Source organism: Megalopta genalis, chromosome 1 (genome assembly GCF_051020955.1).
Source record: "Megalopta genalis isolate 19385.01 chromosome 1, iyMegGena1_principal, whole genome shotgun sequence".
NCBI classification, from domain to species: domain Eukaryota; kingdom Metazoa; phylum Arthropoda; class Insecta; order Hymenoptera; family Halictidae; genus Megalopta; species Megalopta genalis.
The window spans coordinates 35,253,372-35,279,573 of NC_135013.1; the positions used below are offsets into that span (position 1 = coordinate 35,253,372).

General features: G+C 43.7%; 2 protein-coding genes across 12 annotated transcripts in view; both read left to right on the plus strand.

Moving 5' to 3' along the window:
• The first annotated feature begins 13,839 nt into the window (after window positions 1-13,839).
• spin (lysolipid transporter protein spinster) lies at window positions 13,840-20,912 on the plus strand. 8 transcript variants are annotated; one of them, XR_013034890.1, is made up of 12 exons: window positions 13,840-14,508; window positions 14,600-14,796; window positions 14,883-15,034; window positions 15,142-15,345; window positions 15,428-15,562; window positions 15,647-15,908; window positions 15,997-16,095; window positions 16,216-16,438; window positions 16,604-16,786; window positions 16,974-17,099; window positions 17,615-17,709; window positions 18,991-19,125. XR_013034890.1 is itself a non-coding variant. In XM_033466176.2 (10 exons), the coding sequence occupies exons 1-9, from the start codon at window positions 14,298-14,300 to the stop codon at window positions 17,665-17,667; spliced, it is 1,536 nt and encodes a 511-aa protein (XP_033322067.1). In that variant the 5' UTR covers window positions 13,841-14,297; the 3' UTR covers window positions 17,668-17,709; window positions 18,991-20,912. The 8 variants fall into 8 exon arrangements, 3 of the variants coding, with proteins under 3 accessions (XP_076382708.1, XP_033322067.1, XP_033322066.1); XR_013034884.1 differs by having other exon boundaries at window positions 16,604-17,099; XR_013034891.1 differs by lacking the exons at window positions 17,615-17,709; window positions 18,991-19,125 and adding an exon at window positions 17,222-17,514.
• A 484-nt stretch (window positions 20,913-21,396) lies between these two features.
• The window catches only part of Dh44-R1 (Diuretic hormone 44 receptor 1), a 93,697-nt gene continuing 88,891 nt past the window's right edge, over window positions 21,397-26,202 (plus strand). For all 4 annotated transcript variants that reach the window (XM_033466177.2, XM_033466179.2, XM_033466180.2 and 1 more), the window contains exon 1: window positions 21,397-21,524. The gene's annotated coding sequence lies outside the window, so the exon portion shown is untranslated. The remainder of the gene's footprint in view (window positions 21,525-26,202) is intronic.

The window sequence follows — 26,202 nt, forward strand, 5'->3', positions numbered from 1 at the left end:
TTGGCAAACTCAGCTAGGGTCCTCTTTGTTCTCTTCTTTGAAATCGAGAGAGACGAAGACGAAGAAGATAAAAGGGATTCCCTTCGAATTAGTAGATAGCGAATAATTGGCGTGGCGCGGAACGAGGCGTCTCTTCTTAGACTGTCGCGCTTTCTCTATCTGTCTGTCTGCCTCTCTCTCTTTCTCTCTATCTTTATCTCTATCTTTGAACACGACCCCGATACAACGAGGGCGCGAAAACACACACATGTACACACACACATGTACACAGCCTCGTTCCCCCAGCCGGGTTCCCGCCGGAAGCGGAGAAGAAAATCGTTGCTGTATTTTCGTTCTCGCGGCTTTTGGCTCGGTACGCCACAGGGACCCGCGTGTTTCCCGCTTTTGACCCTATGCACTCGGGACTTTTCCATTTCCGAGGACATCTGTGCAACGCCGAGCTTGACCTAGGTGCGCTTCTCGGGGCAAAGCGACGATTGTCCTTTATCAACTTATGAAACTGAAATTGACGAACAACGAGATTCGGTATTTTCTCTCTGTAACCTCCAGTGCGCCTAGCAAACCGGCACGCCTCCGAGTGGCCCATTCGATTGCACAGGGTCGAAGGTGGACGGGTAAACGCGCGGGTCCTTCGCAGTGCTGGTTCCCGAACCGACTCTTAGGTCATTGCAATAGGTCTTCCTTCGTCCAAGCCCCCTAAAACTCGTTGCGAGACACCCTGGGGAGCCGGGTCACCGGTGACCCGGCTCCCAGACGGTGTCAGGGCGGACGGAATCGTGTCCCGGACGAACGGAAGAAGCCGTTGGCCGACGTTCTTCCCGGAACCGACGCAGGCGGTCAAGTTGAACGGAATACAATCTAGGAAATATATTTTGCGTCGAAAAGCAGAGCTAATTGTGATATTTTTCTCTAAATTTTATCGGATATTAATGAAATTGTGAGCCGACTCGAGGCTGACGGCAATACGGAATAACGCCGGGTGATAAAGCGAAAACGAAAATATAAAAAGGGGGTGGGGATATGGTGCGTGTACGAAGGGGTGGGAGGGGGGGGGGGAGTGATGCGCGACGATAAAGAGGAAAACAAAATTTTATACACCAATTATTATACTGCCAGATAAAAAGTTATTTCAAACGAAGCGAAAACGATGAAAAAAAAAAGAATATAATGAAGTATAAGAGTGTACGAGGAGAAATATTATAACAAAGCGATTGTCGCGTTCTTATGACGCGCGGACGCGCCGTCTTGAGTTTCGCTGTAACGCGCCGCCGTGTGTCACGGGCTCGGGCTTTCTTTTTTCGCAAGCCCCCGCATCGGTACGACCTAAGACCGTGTTCGCCGACGAAGACACTACACACACAGGCCTCGCAGTTGAATCGATCGACCGATCCCACGGAGCCGCGTGATCCACGGGGCAGCTTGGATCTGCGCGCGTACGCGTGGCGAGCCGCGCGATCTTTGGACGGCGGTCCCCCCTTAGCGTCGCATTCGACCCAATGTTTCCCATTCGATGCAACTTGTAGAGTCCGCAGGACTTTGTCGAGCAGTTACCGATGCGTCAACTATTGGCTGGCTACTCGTCGATGTCGCCGGAGACGGACGCGACGGTAAAGGGAAAAAGTTGTATCGATTAATTCGGATTCATTCGTGTCGCCGCAACCAAGAAGACCTTGTCTTCGACAGCTGCGAGTTGCCAGCTACTAGTAGCGCGAGAATGAAACAGCGGCGACGTTAAGGGGGAATTGCTGCGAACTAGTGTGATCTCGTGAACACACGCCCTCTGTATGGGCGCTCCCGACAGCCGACATTGTGCTCCCTTTCTCGCTTTCGATCGTCCGCACGACACGAACGGATCGCTTATTAAAACACGGATAGGAGAAAGAAACCGACTCCGACGGGGACGACCAGTTGACGCGAACGGAAGTAAAGAAAGAAACCGACGAGCAGAAACGCAACGTGGACACGTTTATTTTTGATCTCGATGGACTTTTGCGACACACGAGGCAGCGGTGCAGAAGAAATCGACTCTAATCGCGCGCTGCCGTTCTGTCGTCAAATTCGTAGAAACGATCCTTTGTTATTATTAACCGATTAATTAATTAGCACGCTACCGTTATCCGTAGAATTAAATCGCTCGTTTTAATTTAAGTTCGGGTTCGCGTGATCGTCGTTCGTCAGCCGACGAAACGCGAACGATCTAATATCGAAAGAAGGGTATTTTTTCGTCGAGGACTATCGTAGGTGTAAACGTAGAACCGACTTTTTATTTTTGTTTCTCCCTCGGACCCACGTTAAAGAGGGCCTCTCCGCCCTTCGTCGTGGCGATCGATGCTCATCTTCTAGTACAATTTTACCCGCGTAGCGCGTTCCTCGTGTTCTTTCGTTCTTATCTCGTGTATTTTTCTTCTCCCTGTCTTTTTCTTCCCCCCCCCCCCCCCCCGTGACGGCGGGATCGAGCTGCGCGCCGATGCTGTTTCGTCGCGATGGAAAATCGGATTCGATCGTAGAACCGGGACCGACGGTTCGGTGAAACGTCAAACGGATTCAACGGAGAACGGAGAGGAGAAAGCGGAAAGAGATGCTTCGAATAGGACCGCGATCGCGGGAGATCGCGACGTAGTCCACACGTACTTAGAAAGAAGGGTTGTTCTGCTCTTTCGTTTGTGTCGACGATCGGTCGGCCGGCGCTCGATCGAATTCCAGCTCGATAGAATTCACGGACGACGAAAATCAATCCGGATAGTATTAAAAAAAACGTGGACGTCCCGCGTGCTCGATCGAACGCAAGAACCACAGCTCAGCACAGAGAGTCGAATAAACGAGCGGACATTGTCGGACGATCCGAGTTGAGAAGAACCGTCGCGAAATGCTTTTCGATCGGCGTAGAAAGAGGAAGAAACGATAAGAAAATGGTTGCTAAAAAAAAAAAAGAAACTGTGAGAAAACAAGGAAAGTGGAGGATGATGGTGAAGAGAAGGTCGCGAAAGCGAACGCGTATAGGATAGAAAGTAATTGCCGTCCAAATAGGTTCCTTCTGTAGGTCAAAATTGCCATTCGAGGTGGTTCGCGAAGCGTACGGTTACGGCTGGCGCGCGCCGTTTCGGGAAATCGTCCTGGGACATCGAATAATACTGCTGAAATCATTGTACTTCGCGCGACAGGATGGCTGGTCCACCGACGCAGGAACAGCTCGAGAGATCGATCGCTATCGTTTTATAAAACACCCTCGGTTTCGAATATGATTTTTATACGAATATATACTTTTAATTTTATTTATCGAGAACCATCGTTGTTTCGTTGTTTTTTGTTTTTTTTTTTATGATGATTTTATGGCGACAGCGGCGCGCCATTCCGGAGAACATCGCGATTCTCCTCCTCCCGAATGTACCGCGACCCGTCGTTCATTCTCGCGAGATCGATCCACCGTTTCGATCTCCGTCGCTCCGGCCGACGAGCGAACAAAACCAGCGCAGTATTGTTCGACCACGAGGCGTTGTAATTCCCGAGGATCGGGGGGCCAACCGGCGGCCGACCAACCGATAACCGAGTCCTTTTCTGTCGAAACGAGGGTGTCGAAAGTGACGAGAATTTTGGCGGACATATCCGACAGCGTACCGACGAACGAACGTACGAACGGACGGAATACGAAAAAAAAAGACGGACGCGCGGGCACCACACGGAGATCTTAGTACAAGGTTGAACGATAGTGCCATTCGAAATGCCAAATATTCTCTCTCCGGCACCGGTAGCCGCGACGTTTTACCATTGTATTCGAGGAAAAATCGAAAACCGATCGATAGACAGAGAAACGAAAAAAAAGAGAAAAAGAAAAACGAACAAACGCGAGGGGAGAGCCCGAAGAGAAAAAAAGAACGGACGCTGTGTGTGTCGTCGATGGAAGCAGAGGAGATTTGAGAACGCGAAGAGAAGCCACTGCTGCGCGAGAGAACAGGAAAGAGAACGTGAACTTAAAAAAAGATTCGTAACGGAAGCTTTACAGACTTAAAGATACCTCAGGTTTACTTCATAACGGAAACAAAATGGTGGGCCGTTCCGATCGAACCGGGCCCCCGAGGATCGTCGTCGTCGAAAGGGGCGAGCGCGCGACGCGCGATCGTCGGCCATGTCGAACCGCGACGACGGTTTCGCGGACGTTCGATCGAAACGGCCGGCCGTGTATAGGCACTGAAATTATATTTCATACGTATCTTCGTGCGAAGTGAACGTCAATATATTACTTAGTCGAATTCGTTGCATAGAGTCGAGATGTGGACTCGCGTTATATTGTATAAATAAATATATCTATATATCGCATTTAAATAGGTCGCCTGAAAACGTTCAAACGCCGGGGACAAATCTAGGCCCAATTAACCGTGTGCCGACTATCCTCCAAACGACAATAGCTAATTATCGTCGTCTATCTCGCGTCTGCAGCGTTGCCGCGCGGGGACGAGAAGCCCGTTCCGATCGATCCTCGATCCGCGCGCTTTTCCTCTGTATCGTCTCGCGGCCGCCGCGACCGGCCGACAAGATGGCGGACGGAACGGGTCGGCGAACGACGAGCCGCGCGCGACGCGCCGGGATCGCGCGGGGCCAGCGTTCGCGGCGGTCCTTCGAAATCGGCGACGGTTGTCCAAGTTCGACCACAGGCTTCCCTAAAACGCGTTCCTTCCGCGGAAGGAACGGGACGCTGATTTTTAAACGCCAGTTAACTGCCATCGCCCTGCGTCGAACGCGAGTACTTTTACCACTTCGCCGTCGTTCGTTAGCGACGGGAAGCGCTGGGAATCGTCCGAGGCGTGCGACGGTTCCCAGCCTCTTGGACAGCGCGCGTCCGCCTCGACGAAGGGACGTCGCGGCGGGGCCTCGTCGATCCTCGCTCTCTCTCTCTTCGTTACATAGGAAAACGATCGCGGTGTTTGTTCCGTCGCGATGCCGGGAACGGGCGTCGTCATGGTCCTCGGCAACGCTGCACCGCCGCGACGGCCGAGCATAGTCTGCGCGTTCTATTAACCGAATACATATTATATTATATATATATATTCGATCGATTCGACGAGCGAGCCAATTAGGGGCGATCAAAATCCTTCTGTACGCCGGGGAACAGCCGTTGCATATCTGTACCGCGTGTATCCTATACATATATTTCTACGTATATGTATGTATTATAATAGAGTATAAACGTCGAGAACGCCCGCACGGAGACATCGATCGCCCCCACCCGTATATTTATCGATCCGTAGGGCCCTGTCCGGATCGCCGAGGATTTCGATGATAGAGGAAAACGCAGAGACGACGAATAACGCATGTACCACGTATACGTATATACGAATATACATGTGTGCAGACGTGTGCGGTGCACCGTGTCGCGTTCTAGCTATTCGATCGACTTCGTCCGATTTTTCTGTCCGGTTAACGATCAACGCGGGAGGAGGAAGCCGCCGATCCAGATTCGAACGGTCCCCGGGCGTACGACCGCGCGCGCGCGCGCGCACGCTGACGGAGAAAATTCTGCGAAGGTCGTCGTAACGGCTCTTCCCAAGGTCATCCTATTGTCTTCCGAGCACAATGAACAAGGGAGATATTCAACTTCGAGCATCGCGCGTGCCGCGGACCCAGAAAAATTCGCGGTCCGCTGACATTCGTCGTCGTCGTCGTCATCATCGTCGTCGTCGCGGAGCCCGCGTTCGCTTCCTTCCGAGGTCGCTTCGGGGTCGCGACGACACATCGAACTTGCCTTAAGAACGTCGAACTTTTGTTCGCTCTGCGATGAAACGGGCATAAGCTTGCCGTGGACGATATACCGTGACCTTGGCAAAGAACTGCCGGAACCGGACCTTGATGGAACGCCTCGAGGGACCGTTCGAACTCTGTACGGGGTCCTTCTCCTCCTCCTCCTTTCCGGTTTCATTGTAGCGGAGGCGCGAAATCGACGACACCCCGTGTACGCGAACGATGCATGTATGTATATGTGTGTGTACGTATACGTGTACGAACATAAATATATTAAATATAATTGCATAGAGACACGTAAGAAACGCGAGAACGGTTAAATAAGAAGATACAGGAACACAAGGAACACACGAACACACACACGCGCGCGCGCGCGCGCGCGTAGACACGGCGAGGGAAGAAAACTGAAAGCGGCCGGGATTATCATACCAAAACGATCTCATATCGATTTAATGCAAATGCAATTTTTTGATGGTGCGGTCGACCGGGTTTGGCCGGCGAGGTCGCGTCGCGCGACGAGACGTTAAATTGTATGTGTGTACCTGTTGAAACGTGCGAACGCCGAAGCGGTGAGAAAATATGCGCGTAACGATAAAAGAACAGAAAAAGAAAAAAAGGAAACATGATAAATAGAGAAACGATGAGTCGAACGACGGGGGCCGGGTTCGATCGATCTTCGAATCGATCGCCTCTCGGACCGTTTGGACCTTTGCGCTTGGTCGACCGCACAAAGCAAAGACATATTGAATAGTATATTATTATATATTATTATATTATATTATATATTATATTATTATATTATTATTATATTATATTATTACCATGATTAATTATTAATTTTTATTGAACATTATTATTATTATTATTAATTATTATTATTAATTATTATTATTATTACCATCGTCATCGTCATTATCATAACTTTCGACGGCCCGAGGATCCCGCCGCTCCGAATTCGAACGAACGGAGATTAGGCGAGATCCTTGTCGTCGGAGCGTGTTTGGGGGACGTTTGTTAGTATTTCGCAATGCTCTTCTTGCGAACGTGCGTGCCGATGGATGATCGAGCAAATAATCGAGCGGTGCAGCCAGCCGATTCGGGGCGAGTTGCATCGAACGTGCAACTTGCACCGTGCAACCAGCGACACGCGTAACATACACACACGTACACACAAACACACGCGCATACAGAGAGAGACGCGCGCTTTCTTTCTTTCTCTGTCTCTGTCCCACCTCTCTCTCTCTCTCTCTCTCTCTCTCTCTCTCTCGATACTTCTCTTCTCTCTACCTCTCTGTCTTCTCTTTCTCGACCATCGAAAAGAAAATTTCTTCACTATCCGTATACCCGCTGCTGCAGAAGCTTCTATTTATCGACGGATCGAGAAATCGTGTCGTAGGACTGTATATAAAACGCTGTGGTTATGTCGCATTATTCAGAGAAAACAACGTTGTTCGAATCGTCGAGATAACCCGATCGAATTATAAACGGTGAACACGCGCGACCTGAGTGTAAAAGTTGATCCTCAGACTCCTTGATGGTAATAAACCTGTCTAACAAACGTGTACCAGATTATTCACTCATTCTTCTTCTACTTCTTCGCGCGCGCTTAGTTTGCTCGTTTCCGAAGCGATAGAGCTCTTTCTTTTTTTCGAGGGAGGGGAGGGGAACGAAAATCGTCTCCGATCGCGGTAGAAATTTAGAAGAAAGAAATTCACCGCGCGAGAGATGACGCGAACGAGAACGATCGACTCACCTGGGACGCTTATGAATTCGCCAATTATAGATCGTCGTTTCGCGCCGTTCGCGCGCGACGCGTCCAAGCGTTTAATTCCGTGCCTTGAAAATTCTTAACAGACCGGCTTTTTAAGGGCGTCGCACCGGGAAAATCGACGCGCTTAAAAATTGTCCGCTTCGCGTGTTCATATCGCGAAGTGTTTCGCGAAATTCGAGAATCTCCGCGGCATTTGTCTCGCGCAAAAATATATTTTTGCAAAATCGAGTAGAGAGCGTTGTTAATTGTTTCGTTCGGACGTTGACGTTCGGTGTCGCGGTTAAATTTATCGGTGAAAGTGGAATATGTACCGCGTAGTTTTGTATCGTCGTCGTTGGACGACGCGGGTGTCCGCGCGGCAAATTAGCGTTCGATCGCGAGATTTAGCGGCGCAGAAATTCATCGGCTGTAAATAAAAATCGGACGCGTCGATTGATTATTATTAACTATATTATATTATTATAATTATTATCGATATAATTATTATTGTTATTAATAATGATTATTTAATAATAATTAATATATTATTATTAATAAATATAATTATTAATATTATGTATAAATTATAATTATTATAATTATTATTAATATATTAATTAAAAAACCGGTCGATTAATTTCCATCGAGCCGCTCGGGATACCGCGTTCGACGAATAAAATCGTCGACGAATATCGTTGACCCGTCGAATCCGTAGTTTTTAATCGTTACGTTTAATGCTCCGCTGTGATAGCAACGTAGAGGCAATTTTAGCGACGTAGAACCGATCTTTGCTTCGACCGAGAAGGAGAGTCTTTCGATCGCGCGTTCGTTTTGGTGCTGGAGAGAGAAAGAGAGAGAGAGAGAGAGAGAGAGAGTGAGAGAGAGAGAGAAAAGAAGCGTTTCTCGCGGCATGGTGCGACATAATCGCAGCGTCGAGATCACCTGTCCGACATCAGAAGTTTCCCCGTCTAATTCGCGGCTGCGTTCTCGAAATCGCTGCGGCCTCGCCTGGCCCGCGGCGATCTCTATCAAAGAGATAGTCGATCTTCGATAGACCATCGCTGGTCGATCTCGTCGACGATCGAAAAATCGCCGAGGTCGTGGAGACAAAATTGCGTCGGACATTTTCGCGGATCTTGAGCGCGCTTCGAACACGCTCGATACACGTCCATCGCGTCGGTCAACGCGTCGTCGGTTCTCGATCGATCCCGAGGACGGCTCTCGATCACCGTGGTATTATTCGGCACTCCGGGCGCGACCGAGTGTCACCGTTAACATGCACAATCCTAGAAACATATTAGCGATTAACGAGACAGCGACGCCGGTGTCGTTCTTCTGAGGGTCACGCGTTAGGTTGTCGCACGCGAAGCCGGAAGCACGTTCCCGAAACGGCGTTTCGCCCAGCTTCGAATCTATTCGCTCTCGTCGATCGATTTCTTTCGACCGCTTCGGTACAGATTTATCCGAGGAAATACCCGCGTTTCGAACGGATTTAATTGGCCGACGCGCGGAATAGCGGGTAAAGACGGTAGATTTTGTGCGAGAGAATTCATTAGTTCGTTCGAGCGATGTAATGTACATGGTACAGTAATGTCTCTCTAATTGACGCTTAGATTGCGCACGAAAATGGACGGTTTGGGAAGAGGAGATGCGATTATTCGAGCCTTGCGGTTCGCTTTTTATAATTGCCGATTGTCGATAACTATAAGAAGAAGCTGCAAAGCTCGACTAATCGTATCTCCTCTTCCCAAATTGTCCATTTTTGTGCAGAATTTTAATAACATTTAAGTGTTAAAAAGGGCACTGAAGTGTCAAAAAGGCTCGCTTTCTCTCAACGGCATCGATGCGGTAATGTTTCTCCAATTGTCGCCCAAATTGTGCACTAAAATGGACAATTTGGGAAGAGGAGATACGATTGTTCGAGCCTTACGGCTCGCTTTTTATGATTGCCGATTGTCAATAACTATAAAAATAAGCTGCAAGGCTCGAATAATCGTGTCTCCTCTTCCCAAATTGTCCATTTTTGTGCAGAATCTGAGCGTCACTGTTGAATTTTTACAGGCAACGTAAATAGTCGTAACAGAGTTCATTTTTATCGAAAACAAAGAAAAGGAAACACGTAAAACCAACTGATATTACGGGCGATGGTTCGGTAAACACAGCTACACGCCTCGCTCGTCCGCAAGCAACTGAGGAACAAAATTTTTGGCCGTAGGAGCCTCGAGAAAAAAAAGAGGCAACGCAGACAGTAGACAGTAGTCGTCGCACTCTCTCGCCAGATGCGACGCAGCTCATCGTACAATTACCATGTAACACCATAATTAAAAATATTATGTCCCTCGCAGGGACAACCTTCGACAGTCGCTAAGGGAGACATTACTGTAACTCGATCGTCGAGCGACCGAACGGAGCGCTTTCGAGCGATTCGCGTGCCACAACCTGATCCTGTCGGCGGAGTGACCGCTTCAATCTCTGTAGCAATATTTCTATGTATACATAAACTAATACCTAATCACGTACATTGTAAGCGAGAATCGAGAGAAGAAAATACCTGCAACGAAATATCGGATATACAATTATGTAAGCTGTAACCACGTTTAAGACTGGCGATCGAGGCGAGACCGTTCGGGGGAAAAGGATTCGCACCTGGTTTCGCGGGACTCGTCGAGGATCGTGTCGTCGCTGGCAGCACCGACGGTTTACGTATGCACCGAACAACCCAGTCCATCGGGAATCGGCAATCGTGTCTGCGTCGTTGATCCACGTGTAATCGATCGATTGTTACACCGAACCTCTGAATACAATTATTTCTGTCTACGAGAAGTTTCTTTGTTTCACGGCGGTACCTTGCACACCTCGGATCGCAGAACGGTCTCGGCACTGTTCGGTCATCCGCGCGTTTCGATATCGGATGGATCTCGCGAATGCTCGCGCGGATCTTATCAGTTTTGGAGAAGCAATCACGGCGATAGAGATATAGCTTTGGAATTTAGAAGCATCGAAAGAAAGAAATATTTAGCGCGCTCGGCATTTTGGCAATCCGGGATTCGAATGTCTTTGGAACGTCTTCGGAACGTCTTTGAAACGTCTTTGGAACGTCTTTGAAACGTCTTTGGAACGTTTTTGGAACGTCTTTGAAACGTCTTTGGAAGGTCTTTAGAACGTCTTTAGAACGTCTTTAGAACGTCTTTGGAACATCTTTGAAACGTCTTTGAAACGTCTTCGGAACGTCTTCGGAACGTCTTTAGAACGTCTTTGCACACCTTCGTGAACGAATAAAATATACGAGCTTAGAAAAATGAATTCGTGAAAAATAGAACGATCTAGATGCGATGTCGCGCATCGATAAACTTCTTTATCGAACGTTCGCGCCGATACCGCGACGCCACTTCAACGAGGACGGTTGTTACAGCTCGGAAATATTCGAGCACGTTCTTCGATCGTTGATTTAATAAGCCTGCCAACTTCGAAATTTTGTCGATCGAATATCTTGCTCGGAAAAAATAGTTCCCAAACGTCGCCTCGCGGAGAAAATCGCGGTGAAATCGCAGTGACAAACGATGACGACCACCCCGGTCACGATCGACGCGGCAATCGACGCGTGGAAAATCGCAACAGAAGGACCGAGCGCATCGTCGCTTTTTCGAATTCGGTGACGCGTGCGAAGCGCGTCGCTTTGTTTCGAGGCCGGCGAAAGTCATTCCGTGGTCCGGAAATTGATTCGAAAGTATCGATTTGCGCGAGCATCCGCAATCTATCGGCGAGCGTGGCTCGGGGGACGAATTTTGCAATAACAATTCGGACTGCGCGACAATTCGTTCGCGTTCCCCGATCGAGACGCGGCCTTTCCTTGTCGACGCCGTGTTTTCGGAGCCGATTTAACGCGCGAATCGCGCGGCGAAGAATCGCCGGTTCGGTTCGATCGATCCGACGCCGAAAGAAGCTGCTGCGGCCGATTCGCCTAATCGAGCGACGCGAGGACACTCCGGGGCAACGTGGTTTAATTAACGCGCGGATTCGGCCGGAACGTTCGATCGTCGAGCGCGATCCTCTCTCTCGAATGCTGGATCGCGTTAATTAATGGACGCGGCTCGATCGACGGAGAGAGCGTTGCCGTCGCGATTTTTTTTCTCGTTTTTCCTTTTTTTTCTCGAGTCCGAGAACTCGAACGATGACGACGACAGCGGCGATTGCGTATTTCCGATAACAGCGATTAAGTTTAAACGGGAATTAACGACGGCGGTTCGCGCGACCAGCCGATTGTACTGTAAGAAAAACATAAGTACTATGTAATTAATTGATAAGAGAGACATCTCAAGCTATCCGTACGCATAGCCGATTATTGTATCAGCCTTTTGAGATCATTATTGTTATATTATAAATACGTGTATATATATACACGTATATATGCGAATATATATACAGGATGTCCCAAAAATGTCTCGCAATCCGAAAGTAGGAGATTCTTGAGGTGATTTGAAGCAACTTTTTCCTCAGCGAAAATGCAATCCGCGGCTTCGTTTACGAGTTATTAACGAAAAACACTGACCAATCAGAGGCGAGATCGTTTGGCGCGAGACGGCCGAGGCAATGAGCGGAACCGGGCTCCGCGCACTTGTTGGCTGGGCCGCCGCGCGCCAGTCGAGCTCGTCTCTTATTGGTCAGTGTTTTTCGTTGATAACTCGTAAACGAAGCCTCGGAGAACATTTTCGCAAAGGAGAAAGTTGCTTCGAATGACCTCGGGAACCTCTCATTTCCGGATTGCGAGACATTTTTGGGACACCCTGTATATATATAATATATACATGTATATATTATACATATAAATCGATATGAATCATAGATAATAGATTAACGATCGGCGACGACGACGACGATGACGATGATTAAATAAAAAAAGATGGAAGGAATAAACGAGATAATAATATATTGTAGTCATACGATTAACATTATTGAACATTATATTTTATTAATTATTATATATTGTATATATAATAATCGCACGTTATTATATATACCGATATATATGTACGCATTCAAGATATATACATAGACGTACCTATGTAAGTATTGTGTTATATAGAATATATGTTATTACAAATTCATCCAGACTACTGTTCCCTTCCATCGTTTCTTGCGTCCCTCTCGCGTTTCAAGTCACAAAGCATTTAGAACGATTTATTATTAGTAATGTTTTGCATTAGTAATGTTTTCTTCGAATCAAGCCTCTCCAGATTAAAATAGATTCCATTTAAGACCTTACGCAACGCGAAGTCTGTCAGAGTGCGTCAAGAATAATATTAACTTCAACATTTGATGAACGCATTGTTGCGTACACTTTGGTGTTAATACGATAAACACAATACTAACATACAATTCTATTAATAGTTTCTGTTAACAAATTTTCGTTTGGTTTTCTTGCACGATATCGAGATGCGGTAGATTTTCCCGAACGGTTTTGTGCTTCTCGTTTATTTGTTATGTTGTGCATTTGATTCGAAAAGAGCGCCTTCTGCGACAAGTGGCGCCCCTCACGGCGAAGATTCGAACTAAAATTAAGGGGTCCGTACAGCGCCAATCGGTCCAGTGGCAAAACGCTCAAACTGTTAGCCAAAATCGACCGTCGGTAATTTGGCTAGCAGTTTGAGCGTTTTGCCGCTGCACCGATTGGCGCTGTACGGACCTCTTAATTTTAGTTTGAATCTTCGCCGTAAGGGGCATCGCTGTCGCAAAAGGCGCTCTTTTCGAATCGAATGCACGACGTGGCAAATAAACGAGAAGCACAAAACTATTCGGAAGAATCTACGAAAAGTTACAAGAAAATGTCGCTGCATTTCTCGATCTGGAAAATATTTCTATTTGAATTGAGTTTCTTTTTCATCCCTAATAGAAAACGCCGGTAACTCGTATTAATCGAGTAGCTACGCATCTCTAGATAATACCATTTATGTAACGAAATCTGTACGACTTGCTGAATCCGTAAAGTCACGTGACTATCCTAGCCCTTAAAATCTCGATTATTTTTATTCGATACTTTCGACATAAAATGATGCAAGAGAGTCTCCTGAATATTTCTATGGCTTCGAAGTACGTCTTAGTCGTTCAATTTCCCTAACAAGAGAGCGAAAGCATAGTTGATATTCCTATTTAAAGATGCCGCCAGCAAGTCTCCAAATTCCCAACGGTTTAACGCGCGTCCTAGAAATACAACAAAGTGAATAAACAAACGCTTGTCAAAGTTCACGAACGATTTAATTAAATCCACTTGTCGCACGGAGTTGCAAAAACTAATAAAAAAAACTGCGCATTTGCATAAGTAGTACGGACAAAAACACGTTCAGCGATGCTAGCACCGGCGTAAACAAGATAAAGAAACTTTCACGTTGCAATGTTGCATGGTTGCAACTGTAAGTTAAGGTGCAACGTGTACAACACGCAAATGCTTTCTGCGCCGCAGTGTGTTGCCCTAACACAAACACGAATACGTATAATTACGTACCACGTACGATAAGATGCATCGACGATGTGACGTTGTCAGTTGTCATGCCACCGATATAAGGATTATAATTTGTATGCACCCTGCACGAATCGTGCAGTCAGCTTTGTTGATCTAAATGACGCGTTCATGCGATCTTTTCCGCGAGTGATCTGTGCAGCGTGTCGAGTGTAGTGGGATGTTCTCTTCTTGATAATAGTGTCCCGTTTACTTTTAAGGTTATACCATGGGACGAGTAGGTTAAGACGGTTTTAGAAAAAGAAAGAAATCAGTGCCAATGTAAATAGCATTTGGCAACCGACACGTATCCACCGAGTCATGGCCGATGATGCCATCACGCCGCATGTCGCCTCTTATGATTATCTTATGGTGAACGCAGAGAATGCCCAAAACTCTTCCCGTGAAAGACGCATAAAAAAAAGTACAATGCCTTCAGAATTCCGTTTGGTCAGCCGAAGTGACTGGATCACAGTTGGCGTACTATGCTTCGTGAATTTAATCAATTATATGGATCGTTTCACGATCGCTGGTTTGTATATCCGATTAGTAACAAGTATCGGTTGAAGTGTCCAAATTTTAGCCGTTGTTTTACATTTATTTTTTTCATACAACTATTACAGGTATGTTGGACAACATAAAGAACGACTTCAAAATTCGCAATGACGAATCCGGATTGCTGCAGACTGCATTTATTTTAAGCTACATGGTGTTCGCTCCGCTGTTCGGGTACTTGGGAGATCGGTACAACAGAAAGATTATAATGAGCAGTGGTGTGTTCCTATGGTGTTTGACAACATTTATTGGCTCCTATATGAAGGTAAGAATATATTTCTCAGTATAAATATAAGATGAATTCTGCAGATTATCAAACTTACAGCGATATATATGTGTTTATGTTTACAGTCATTTGGATGGTTTCTGATGTTCAGGGCACTAGTAGGTATTGGCGAAGCTAGTTATTCGACCATAGCCCCTACAATAATAAGTGACCTATTTGTTAAAGATATGAGGTCTAAGATGCTGGCAATTTTCTATTTTGCCATACCAGTCGGAAGGTACTTTAATAGCGCATTGTCCCAAGCTAATGATATTGCGAGTTTCAATTCTAATACAGTACATGAAACATACTGAGTGTGCATTAATAGGTACATGTAACTTTTAGTGGACTGGGATATATAGCAGGAGGTGAAACTGCAAGAGTTACCGGAGTGTGGCAATGGGGTTTGAGGATCACTCCTGCATTGGGCATAATAGCAATTATTTTATTACTTGTGTTAGTAAGAGACCCTATCAGAGGGGAGAGAGAAGGTGGGGTTCATTTAACGAGCACTGCATGGTCCAGTGACATCAAGGAATTATTAAAAAAGTCAATATTAAATTAATGATGTTACATAAAGTGTTACATTGCAACTGTTAGTTCATGATTTACTATTTTCTCTGATTTCTAGTTCAAGCTTTATGTATTCTACCGCTGGATTTACGTGTGTAGCTTTTGTAACTGGTGCACTGGCATGGTGGGCTCCAACGTTCTTGCAGCTGGCATTCGCATTGCATCCCAATTCGAGTAACGTTGATCCGGACGAGTGAGTTTCTTTTGTTTCGTTTATGATGATTTTATCAAGATCGTTTAATAAATATTACCGTGGCAAATATTTTCAATATTTCAGTGTATCATTCAAATTTGGATTAATAGGCATGGCATCCGGTCTAATAGGAGTACCGTTAGGCTCGTTCATAGCCCAGAAACTAAGGTTGCACTGGGCCCATGCTGATCCACTAATTTGTGCTGTGGGACTTTTGATCAGTGTACCGCTGCTGTTCTTTGCTACTGTTACTGCCAACACAAATGCTGCTCTGTGTTACACGTTAATATTTTTTGGACAGTTATCGTTGAACTTGAATTGGTCTATCGTAGCAGACATACTCCTGGTACGATATCTTCTAACTTCGAAAAATTGCGTACCGAATCACAGTGAATTATTACAACTGATTCTACACACACATTAATTTCTTACAGTATGTGGTGATACCAACGAGGAGATCCACTGCTGAAGCCTTCCAAATACTTATCGCGCATGCCTTTGGGGATGCAGGCAGCCCTTACCTTATTGGTTTGGTAAATATCGCGCATATTTCCTTTTTGTATTCTTGTTATGATAGCACAAGAATTTGTTATTAAATGCAATCGAATCGCACTGAACGATTAGTTGTTCGTACATTGATTAATTGCTTTCAGTTGTCGGAAGGACTGAAAACGGTTCTTCTTCCAAGCTTGGCTGTGGCTCGTACGATGAAGCCGCCACCGATAGATCCATCGATTAATACCCTCGTCGAATTTCGCAGCTTGCAATACGCGTTGTTCATGACGATGTTCGTGGAGATAATCGGAAGCCTGTTCTTCTTTATGACTGCATTGCACATACAGAAAGACAAGGCGATAGTCGATCTCACCATAGCAGGTAAGTGATCCTAAAGACTCGAGAGACCGAAGGACACTCTTGTCTTGGCATCTTATTTGCATGCACGTATGGAAATCGCTATTAATCAGCTTGATGTTTAATACACATGTGTGTACACAAGTTGATACGAGTTCTACAATCTCCTTTGAAATTGTTTCTTTTCAGGCATGGACACATTTTATTACAATCGAAACTAATTTATTGTTTTCATGTTAGAGAAGATAGCAAAAGTAACGTTATCCTTTCAGTACAAAAAAATACTTTAGCTTAGAGAATTATTTCGATAAAAGTTTCTTGAATGCCCAAGCCTGTGTGCCACTGTCTTGTGTCAACAGCTCACATTGCAACGTAGGTATTGTGAGAGTCGTAGTGCACCACCGCTTTAACATGTATATGCACACTATATTAATTGCAAAATAGTTGCCTGATGGATAAAACAGAATCGCGAGATTGTGTTCTCCACGGAGAACAAGGCTGCAATATATTCTTTCATTCTGTCGAGGATTGTTACTAATAATTGTTTTAACAATTCTAGATTTTGAATGAACACGAAATAGGAATTTTTGAGCGGTATAACGAGACTTAATTATTTTTACACAGTGCATGAAGTATTCGCAAGTTTGGCGTTAAGTGGACAGAATTTTGGGTCAAAATTAAGGAGGTATCACTATTAATTTTTCCTTAACATGTTAAGCGCCAGGATTTTTTCAACATTACGAAAAATAGTGAAAAAGAAAGGGGTGATGAGAACAAAATTGTCCTATTTATTGTTTCTTCTTTCAGTAACTTGCGGCTCTTAATTTAAATTGGTGCTTAATCTGTTAAAAAAATGTTCATAGCGTGAATAGCGATCGTTCCTAATTGAAACAGATATCGTACATTACTTGAACGCGTGACCACGTTTTGTATGAAATTATTTATGAATACATGAGATACTGAAGAACGCATCGAACAGAGTTTATCACTTAAAATTAACATTCGACTTGTTTTATCTTGTATTTTTAATTTTGTGTTCTTTTAGAGTCTTGTACATAATTAGCATTGTAATTATAAAGATAAATCTTGCAAATGATAAACCTTGTATACAGTATATTATTCGACATAGTATTTTAGATGGCCTAATTTGGCGCGTAAGTAGAATGAATTTTGTGTAATAAGCAAACATCTTTCTTGCAGACAAATATCTAGATACTAAGAATAATGGGCAAGCTGAATCAACGCATTTATAAATCGCATCACTGGGCCTTCCCTGATAGTGTGCTGTATACCCGGTACATAATTTATTTTAATGATTTCATATCTATTTTATTTAATCCGATAATCAGTTTAATATTCGTTTCTTGACACTTGCCTCAATAATTGAAATTAACGAAAATATTTACCTCAACTCGAAGCCGTTAACTACCAAAAAGACTGAATAAATCGGACGAGACTCTCCTTGCAATTGAATGTTTATCTTTATTATTTATTCGTAATTTTCAACCGATCGATATTTTCAAACTTATATACATCGATGAAATTAAAATATTAAATATAAAATACTTAAATTGATTATCGCAAAAGCTCGTTGAATTTTCAGTTCTCATTTCCATGTGTTCTCCCTCGTTTTATTATGAAAATTATATATTTCTAACTATACATTTTAATCTCAGTTCGATTGTGGGTTCCTTTTCTAAAGATAAGTAAGAGTTTCCTCTGGCAATTATGTTGATGCTTTGTTAATTAGGCGTACCAATTATGCGTTGTGCACTATATGTCAGTTTAATGTTGAAGTGTTTGCAATCTGTATATACCTTGTGTCACATAAACACTGATGAAGCTTGCCTACTAAATAGAAATTAATGTTCACGAAATGTTCTCCCAACATTTCGCCCATGTACTTGGTACAAAATAGACTTGTTGTTTGCACGCTAATTAGCTGCATGTAAGGCACTATATAGACAATAGTACCTGTTTAACACTAACACTGTAATTTCCACACTTTTTTTTATAGATTACGGTATTGCACTCTTTCTGACATTTCTATTAAAAAAATCTTTGTAATATGCCAAGACTGATCTAGTTTATAGTGTTAATTATAAGGATTACAATTGGGTTCTATCTAGTACATTGCATTTGGTAGTGAGATGGTCTCTGATGGAGGATGGTAACCGATGACTACCATTAGATATTTTTTGTTAATGTCGTTCTTAGTGACTGATGTGTGTCTTTTGAGGAGGAGCAATATTGTATGTACACCGATTTATGGAAATATTCGAACATTTAGTTCCATAAACATAAGTTTAATATTATTTAATGCTAGGAGCTACGCGAATGCTTTTTACATAGTACATCGAATGAAATAGCATATATTTTTACAATGTTACGAATATGTAAACGCGTTTAAGAGATATTTTTTTTAGTTTATTTTGAAGATTCGAACTTGTATTTTTCTAGAACATACTTTATACTCACATTTGATCGAATATTTTCGACCAGGTATACCGTCGGCTCTCGTTTTCTTTCATTGCGAAAAATCACCGTTTCATAATGAAGATTAAATTTTATTTTAGGTGAAAATACGTCGGATTCGACGTACATATGTAACGAGGAAACGGAAATCGAGGCGCAGGAGGACCAGCAGAAACCATGATTGGGAAATACCTAAGGTATTTTGCCATAACTAATAAACTAAGCAATAGAACGGGCTGCTGTTTTGTTTCTATGAGAAATATTCTTTAACGCGAGAATAGATACGTTCGTAATAAACATCACATCTCAAGTGACACCAGGATTAAACTGTCCTAGATATAAAACAGGCATGGTGGGGACAAAATGAATTTAAACAATGTCATTAATTTCTAACATCTTCGAAGAGGTAACTCGCTTATTAACACTTTGCTTACTGGTCGCTCAGCGATCTTTTCAAAGATCAAAATTTCTCACCGGAGAATCTATTTTAGTCCGAGATGAGAGGACGCTAAAAAGATCCTAGGCTGCATTTTGAATAAATTTTTAAGGAATAATGAAATACCGAATGAAGCGTTAGAACTGTACCACTTTGTATAATTTCAAAAAAAATCCTTTTGTCATAGTATTCCACACACACAGAAATCTTTGTTCGCATAGGCGTTTAAAATGTTCTTTTCTGTCGACAACACTCTCGTTGAAAAGTCTACCCGGCGTCCGGTAATTGAAGTGTGAAAAATGTACAGAAATTAGTGGGTGTGCGAGGATTCTGGAATGCTGGGCATTTTTTTTAACGACCAGTACGGATTCCCGTAAGTATCGTAAACCCGAGATTCCTGACTTTTAAAAATATTTATGACTTCCGGGTTTTTGGGAACGTGTTCAGGGTTTTCGCGCGCCTAGAAGCAACGCGCTCGTGCTTGCTGGAGGATATATTTAATTAGGTTTAACGTTATTTAATAAGCTATATAATAGTACTTATAAACGCTATATTTTTATAGTAGAGTATCTCTCCAACGAAAATACGTTATTCTTGTGTGGTATGTAAAATAAACATTTCTTGAACGTGTCCTGTAACGATACCGAAACTTTATTATAAACACTTGGTACTTACAGTGAATTCAGGATAACTTGAACTATCTCTACGAGATTTAGTACCGGAATTGCGGATCTTCTGGATCTTTGATCGTACGGCGAGAACTTCGAGCGATTTTCAATGTATACATTTGCGATTTTTTTCGGGACCGGTGCTTCCGGCGTTAACAAGGTAATTGCGTTACGCTATTGCGTCGCTCCCGAAGAATCAGTTCGTTGAATATGAACTTGTTGTACGCCGAGATTGCGTTGGCAGTGTTAATATTTGATGAAGATAAGTCGCGCCTCGGTGTAACTCGTGGACAATGCAAAACACGCGTAAATAGAGCGAGGTGGATCGTCGCAGATAAAACATAGTTTCCAGAGCGCTTTTTACTGCTGCGATCGTTTTTTTTCTTCTTTTTTTGGGGAAGTCGGTGCTGATAAATAAAAGCGCGTCAGTTTTTCCTACTCTCCGAACACGTCGCGTTTCATGAGTGTTTGCAGTGTATTTTCGACAGTGATTGTAGTGCGCTATCGGTGAACAAAATACGAGGAAACGGCCGAATCTAACGAGCTCAATTTTTCTGCAGGTATTTGAGATAGTAGCACGAATTTTTATAAGATATTTCGTTTAAAATTGTGAATGTTGTTTATTGAATTCTCTCTAAGACCTTGTCGCGAGAAATGTGCCCAATCGCACGCATCCAATCCGGCTATTGTATAAAATAGATCCAATCGATAGATTCTTTTATCAAAATTCATGCTATTACTTCGATCGTTTGTAAACGCATATGTAAAATTTCCGGTTTCTTGGCTCGGTCGTTTTCTTAAAATCAATTCCCTGGGTCGCTCCTTTAAGGGATCATCTTGCGCGTGTGTGTACGTGTGTGGAATTAATTCGTAGGAATTTGTTCCCCCGAGAATAATAAAGTTAAAGAAAAATTTGGAATTTGGTCTCGATTATACAAGCCTTAAAGAGAACGTCAGTATATTTTTCTTTTCAACGAAATGGCTTCTTCGGAGAAGTCCCACAGATGTTCCTTAAAATTTTTGTTCGGTGAAGACCGTATCCTAAAGTTTTCTCTGTTCTATCGCAAGAATTGCGAAAAAAATCGCGATGATTTCAGCATATACTCGAGCATGCCCTAACCGTGCAGAAGTGTTCTATTATAGATAGAGCCGAGAGGCCGTGGTGGTTCCTGGAAACGCGGAGCAGGCCGAGTATTACTTGAGGATAATTCGCGCGAGTGCAGGCCGTAGGAGCGCGAGCGAAGCTGATTGGCAGATTGCACTTTATAGCCGGCGTGAATAGCTGGATCAATCAAGATCGGCAATTTTCAAATTTTCCCGGCGAGTGCCGGCCGCACCAGTGCGAAAACTGTTTCCGCGGCACCGGAACGCGAGATCGTTTCGCCGATTTTATTACCGCCCTGCAGCCGATCGACGTGTCCGGCGTAAACGCTTTTGATGTTGGAAGTTACATCGTTTCCGGGAACAAGCCGTTAAATCCCTCCTTTCAGGAAGATTCAGCCAGGAAGTTCGACGGGACCTCGTTCACCAGGTAAGACCATGCTCTCGCGCTTTACTACCGCCGCTTCAATTCCATTTCTTTCGACTATATATTTGCTGAGTGACTCTCCACAAAATTATGCGACTGTGAAACGATACGTAGAAATCCTGAGACGAGGATTTCATATGAATATTCTTGCCTTATCCGCAATTTTTTGGCAAATCGTTCGCTCGAATTGCGCCTCGGACTTTGAATTCTATTTAAAATCCAGATTCGAACATCGTTCTCGCGCTTAAATTGTCCATTTATTGCTGCGGTACAGAGTTTATTTGTCCGAATTTTGTATGAAATGCCTGATTTTACTTTAATATCGAGAGGATGCGAGAATAATCTCGAGTCTCGATTCTAGAATGGAAACTTTAAAGCGTTCTTGTTATTCCCTAATTTCATCAATTTTATTTTGTACCGAAATTGATCGAAGTTTGTCGGAGAGGATTCTAGAGCAGAAAGTTTAGTCGATTGTTGCTCAAAAGGGCCATGATCAAACGTATTGTTCGTTCAAAAGATAGGTCGATAGTATTTGTAATAATAGGGTGGTATTCTTGGTCAAGCTGTTAGGTGATTTCGGTGTAACTTGTATTTTGACGTTCGTTTACTTCCCTTCCGATCTCTGACAGATGTCATTCTGTCAGAGATAGATAACCCTTGACCTCTCTGCGTTGTCAGCCGGGTGTTACTCGAGTACCTCCTACCGACAAATATCAACCGGAAACATTCTTTCGCATCGCTGTATCAGTTTTCTGAAAACGATTACAAAACTATTTCACAGGAAAAAATTGAAGGACCGATCCTCTTCTAACAAATTTAGAAAATCAGGTCGTCGTGCCGAATTTATTTCCACGATGTCGATCATTTCGTAAAATTCAGCGTACCAATGTCTGTTGAACTATGAAAAAGTATTTTTTCCAACCTGGATGAAAATTTATTTTATGGACATAGAAATTGCACATTTTTGACGAAAATCGAGAGAATCTATTAGCATCGAAAAAAAAAACCTAGTTAATCGACTCTTTTAGTAAATACTGTAGCATGTTGCGAGGATCTTCGTCTCAGCATCTAAGTGCAAAGTCTCTCAAGACTCCGGTACATTACCCCGGAAAAAAAGAGTCGCAGGTTGGGGGTAAAACTTTGCCGGGGCAAGCCGAACTACGGGGGAACTCGGGAAATTACTTTCTCGCGAACTGCGAACGATCGCTAATTTAATTCTAGAAAATCGTTTCATTCGGCGGCCAAAGAATTCGCGTGGATATCGGTTGTCGCGAATCGAGTTCCGCAACTTTCTCGACCGCGAGTTAAACACGGCGTTGCCTGTGCGAAATGAAGAACGTCGACCATTTTGGTCCCGGCTCGTCGATGAGGATTACCGGTCCAGCGGGGTCCGGCTCGCCTTATATTCCTCTTCATATTGTGCAACTGCTGGTGTTTACGATATACCGGGTGGTAGTTGCCCTTAATTCTAAAATAACACTCGACGAGGCTCTCCACGCAGGAAGACGGTCGATCTGTTTTTTTATCGTCGACCTTACCATCTCGTTTAAACCTTATTCTCTCTTGGCCGCCATTGACGTAGCCAGTAAACCATTTCTAGGTCAGCTCGGATCGGCCTCAGCTTCGCGATAATAATTCTATGATCCCCTTGTGCTTTCCACTTCGTCTATCAACAATTATAATTCGATGGTCGTCACGATGTTCATCAATCTTCTTTTTTTTTTTACCGCCAGCGGACCCGCGTATTTTACACGAACGTTCAGTAATTTTATTATATTTTTAATAAAACGAATCTTCCGTTTCGAAATGGGAATTTTGTCGCTCGTTTCACGCTTCGCAAATATTGAAAATGCTAAAGAAATATTCCTGGTATATTTAGTTTATTTAAATCGATGTAGACGTCGAAAGCATTCTCCTTGGCTGATTGTCCGAGCTGAATCGCCTCGCGTCAATCGGAGTTTACAGGCGAATCCGTAATTGCGACACGTAAAACAGTTCGTAATGTAATCGTAAAATCGGTACGATGCTTGTAATTACCGTGAACGAATTTTTCCGGGAGGTTCCATCAAATTTGTCCGGGATTGTTGCGCGGTAAATGATTTACGTCGGAACCGTGGCCCCGCGTTTCGACGGACAGCGTCGGGCGATGATGAATTGAGTTATCAATTTTTCCATAAAGCCGCCGGTATCTCTGTCTCGACGCGACGGTAGTATTCTGTCGGATAATATTTTCCACTCGGGACCGAAGTGACCGGGTCGAAAATCCTTCATCGTTCATCGTGCCGCGTTCATCTTCCTGCTCTCATCTACGCTCTCTAGCAACCGGAGGATCTTTAGGCGAAACAAAAATATCCCGCGTGTTGCTGAGAAAGAAGAAGAACCACTTAAGAATCTCGTCCTTCGATGCTTCGCAGAAGAGATCCTTTTCTTTTTCTTTTTTAGAACGAATGGTTCCTAGAACGGTTTTCTCTGCGAAACGAGATTTGTGACGAAGGGTTCGTTATAAGGTTTAACACTAAACCTACCGCGGTAAAGTGACCGCTTTCTTATTTCGCAATTCTGCAAAGTTCCGAGACTCTTTCGTGGAAAACGCTTGAATAAGTTATATTATTAGAGCAAGTTTTATAATAAAAACTTGACGAATTCCAAATAAATTCGGTCTTCTTACTTTTGTGAAGCAGTACATGCCAGTTAGTATTGCTGCTTGGTAGGTTTAGTGTTAAAGCGAGCAGTAAATGTTGCGCTTTGCGAAGAATTTTATAAAAATTCGGTCGACATTGTTCGAAGAACAAGCATAAGAAAATTGGTTTTCTCTGTGAAACGAGACTTATGACGAAGGGTTTATTATAAGATTTAAAGCAAGCAGTAAATGTTGCGTTTTGCGAAGAATTTTTTAAAAATTTGGTCGACATTCGAAGAACAAGCATAAGAAAATTGTTACCGGTACGCGTGTTTCTCGTTAACAAATTCTTATCCTCGCGATCCAAGTAATCGAATAACACGAAAATCCGAAGCAACAATTTATTTATTCGACGGCGTACGAGAGAAGATGTTTGAATGTCTTAATAGCAGGATCAATTGTCAGGAAATTGCGGTGCGCAGTCCCGTGTCTGACCATTGCACACCGTTTCTACTCGCAGAATACATTGTAGGTAATAACTGCGACGCTATCGTCGGCGTTCCATCGATCCCTCGCTATCTTTCATCGGTTTACCTGAGATTGCTATGTAAAGCAAACCACCGTGTACCATCGCCAACGTTTATAGACGTTAACCTAAGTAGAAATTGCCGGCAATGGACAGACACGCGAGCTAAACAACGGCCCTGGCGCAATCTTGCGCGATATATCTTCGACGTCGATTTAATTGTGATCGATGCACCGCATAAAAAATGCAATTCGACTCGTCTTTGCTAGTCCATTCTTTCAGCAAATAAAATGTTTACGGTATAGGAACGGCGATCATTTTTTATTCGATAACCAGCGATCTTCTTTATTCGTCTATTTTCTAGATCAATTGATATATATATATATATATATATATATATATATATATATATATATATATATATAGAGAGAGAGAGAGAGAGAGAGAGAGTGCCTCAAAATTATGGTACTTCCGGGTAATGAGGGATTCCTGAGATCGTTCGAAGGAACTTTTTCCTTAGCGAAAATGCAATCCACGGCTTCGTTCGCGAGTTATTAACGAAAAACAGCGACCAATGAGAGGCGTAAACGAAGCCGCGCGGATTGCATTTTCGCTAAGGAAAAAGTTGCTTCGAACGACCTCGGAGCCCCTAATTTCCCGGAAATACCATAATCTCGGGAAGCCCTGTATCTTTCGGAGAAATATTTGTCTCGGCGAAAGTTCCGTCGATTCACTAATTTTCAAATCGACACCGTTCTCGAAGCGAAACCGTTTCGTCGCATTAAAATTCAACTGAAAATTATTCTCCCGTATAAAATTGCTTTCCGCCAGATTGCAAGAGTAATTATTTTAGTAACACCTCGGTGGGCTAACTTCCGCTGATCGAATAAATGTTTCGAATCCATGGGGAAGGGAATCCATGCCGACTACGCAGATTATCGAGTTTAACGGTCTTTGGTGTTCGGTTCGGATCTCGATAACAGAATCCCCCTCGGAGGAACACCGGCCACCGTGTTGTGCTCATAAAGAGGATAACGAGACGATATCGAGTCCTTTCATTAAAAATCCAGCGACGGCGGAAAAGTAAAAGAAAAATCGGAGAGAGACCGTGCTCTCATTAACCATACCGCGGCGAGCGAACTTAAAAGTATAATGCCGTGTTGCCGCAAGGAAAAATGCGGCGTGCTCGCGGTAACTTTATTACCGAAGAACTATCCGAGACGTTCGCTCCGGATTTTGCACCATATTTTACCAATCCCGGGACTTTCTTTCGGACGAAAATGTGCAACGAACTGTCCAAACGTTTCTAACTATAATCGCGTGATTTCATATATACTTCACATCGATCAACGCTTATTTCCTTCATACTTATCCGCTTTGATCGAGGACCCCCCGAATCTCTTCGAATTTCCCTTACAAATCACATTTTTATTTTCTATCGGTAATCCATAGGCGTCGCGCAGAAAGCAATTTCCAGGGTAGAGGAGGCTGCGGCCGGGGCATCTCTTAAAATTTGCCAGGAACAGAATTACCAC

Excerpts from the sequence above, each read along its gene's own strand:
- spin (XM_033466175.2), top strand. The coding sequence starts at position 14,298 with ATGGCCGATGATGCCATCACGCCGCATGTCGCCTCTTATGATTATCTT. Across the intron at positions 15,346-15,427 it reads ATCAAGGAATTATTAAAAAA|TTCAAGCTTTATGTATTCTA; the intron begins GTCAATATTAAA and ends TCTGATTTCTAG. Across the intron at positions 16,439-18,990 it reads AGTCGATCTCACCATAGCAG|GTGAAAATACGTCGGATTCG; the intron begins GTAAGTGATCCT and ends ATTTTATTTTAG.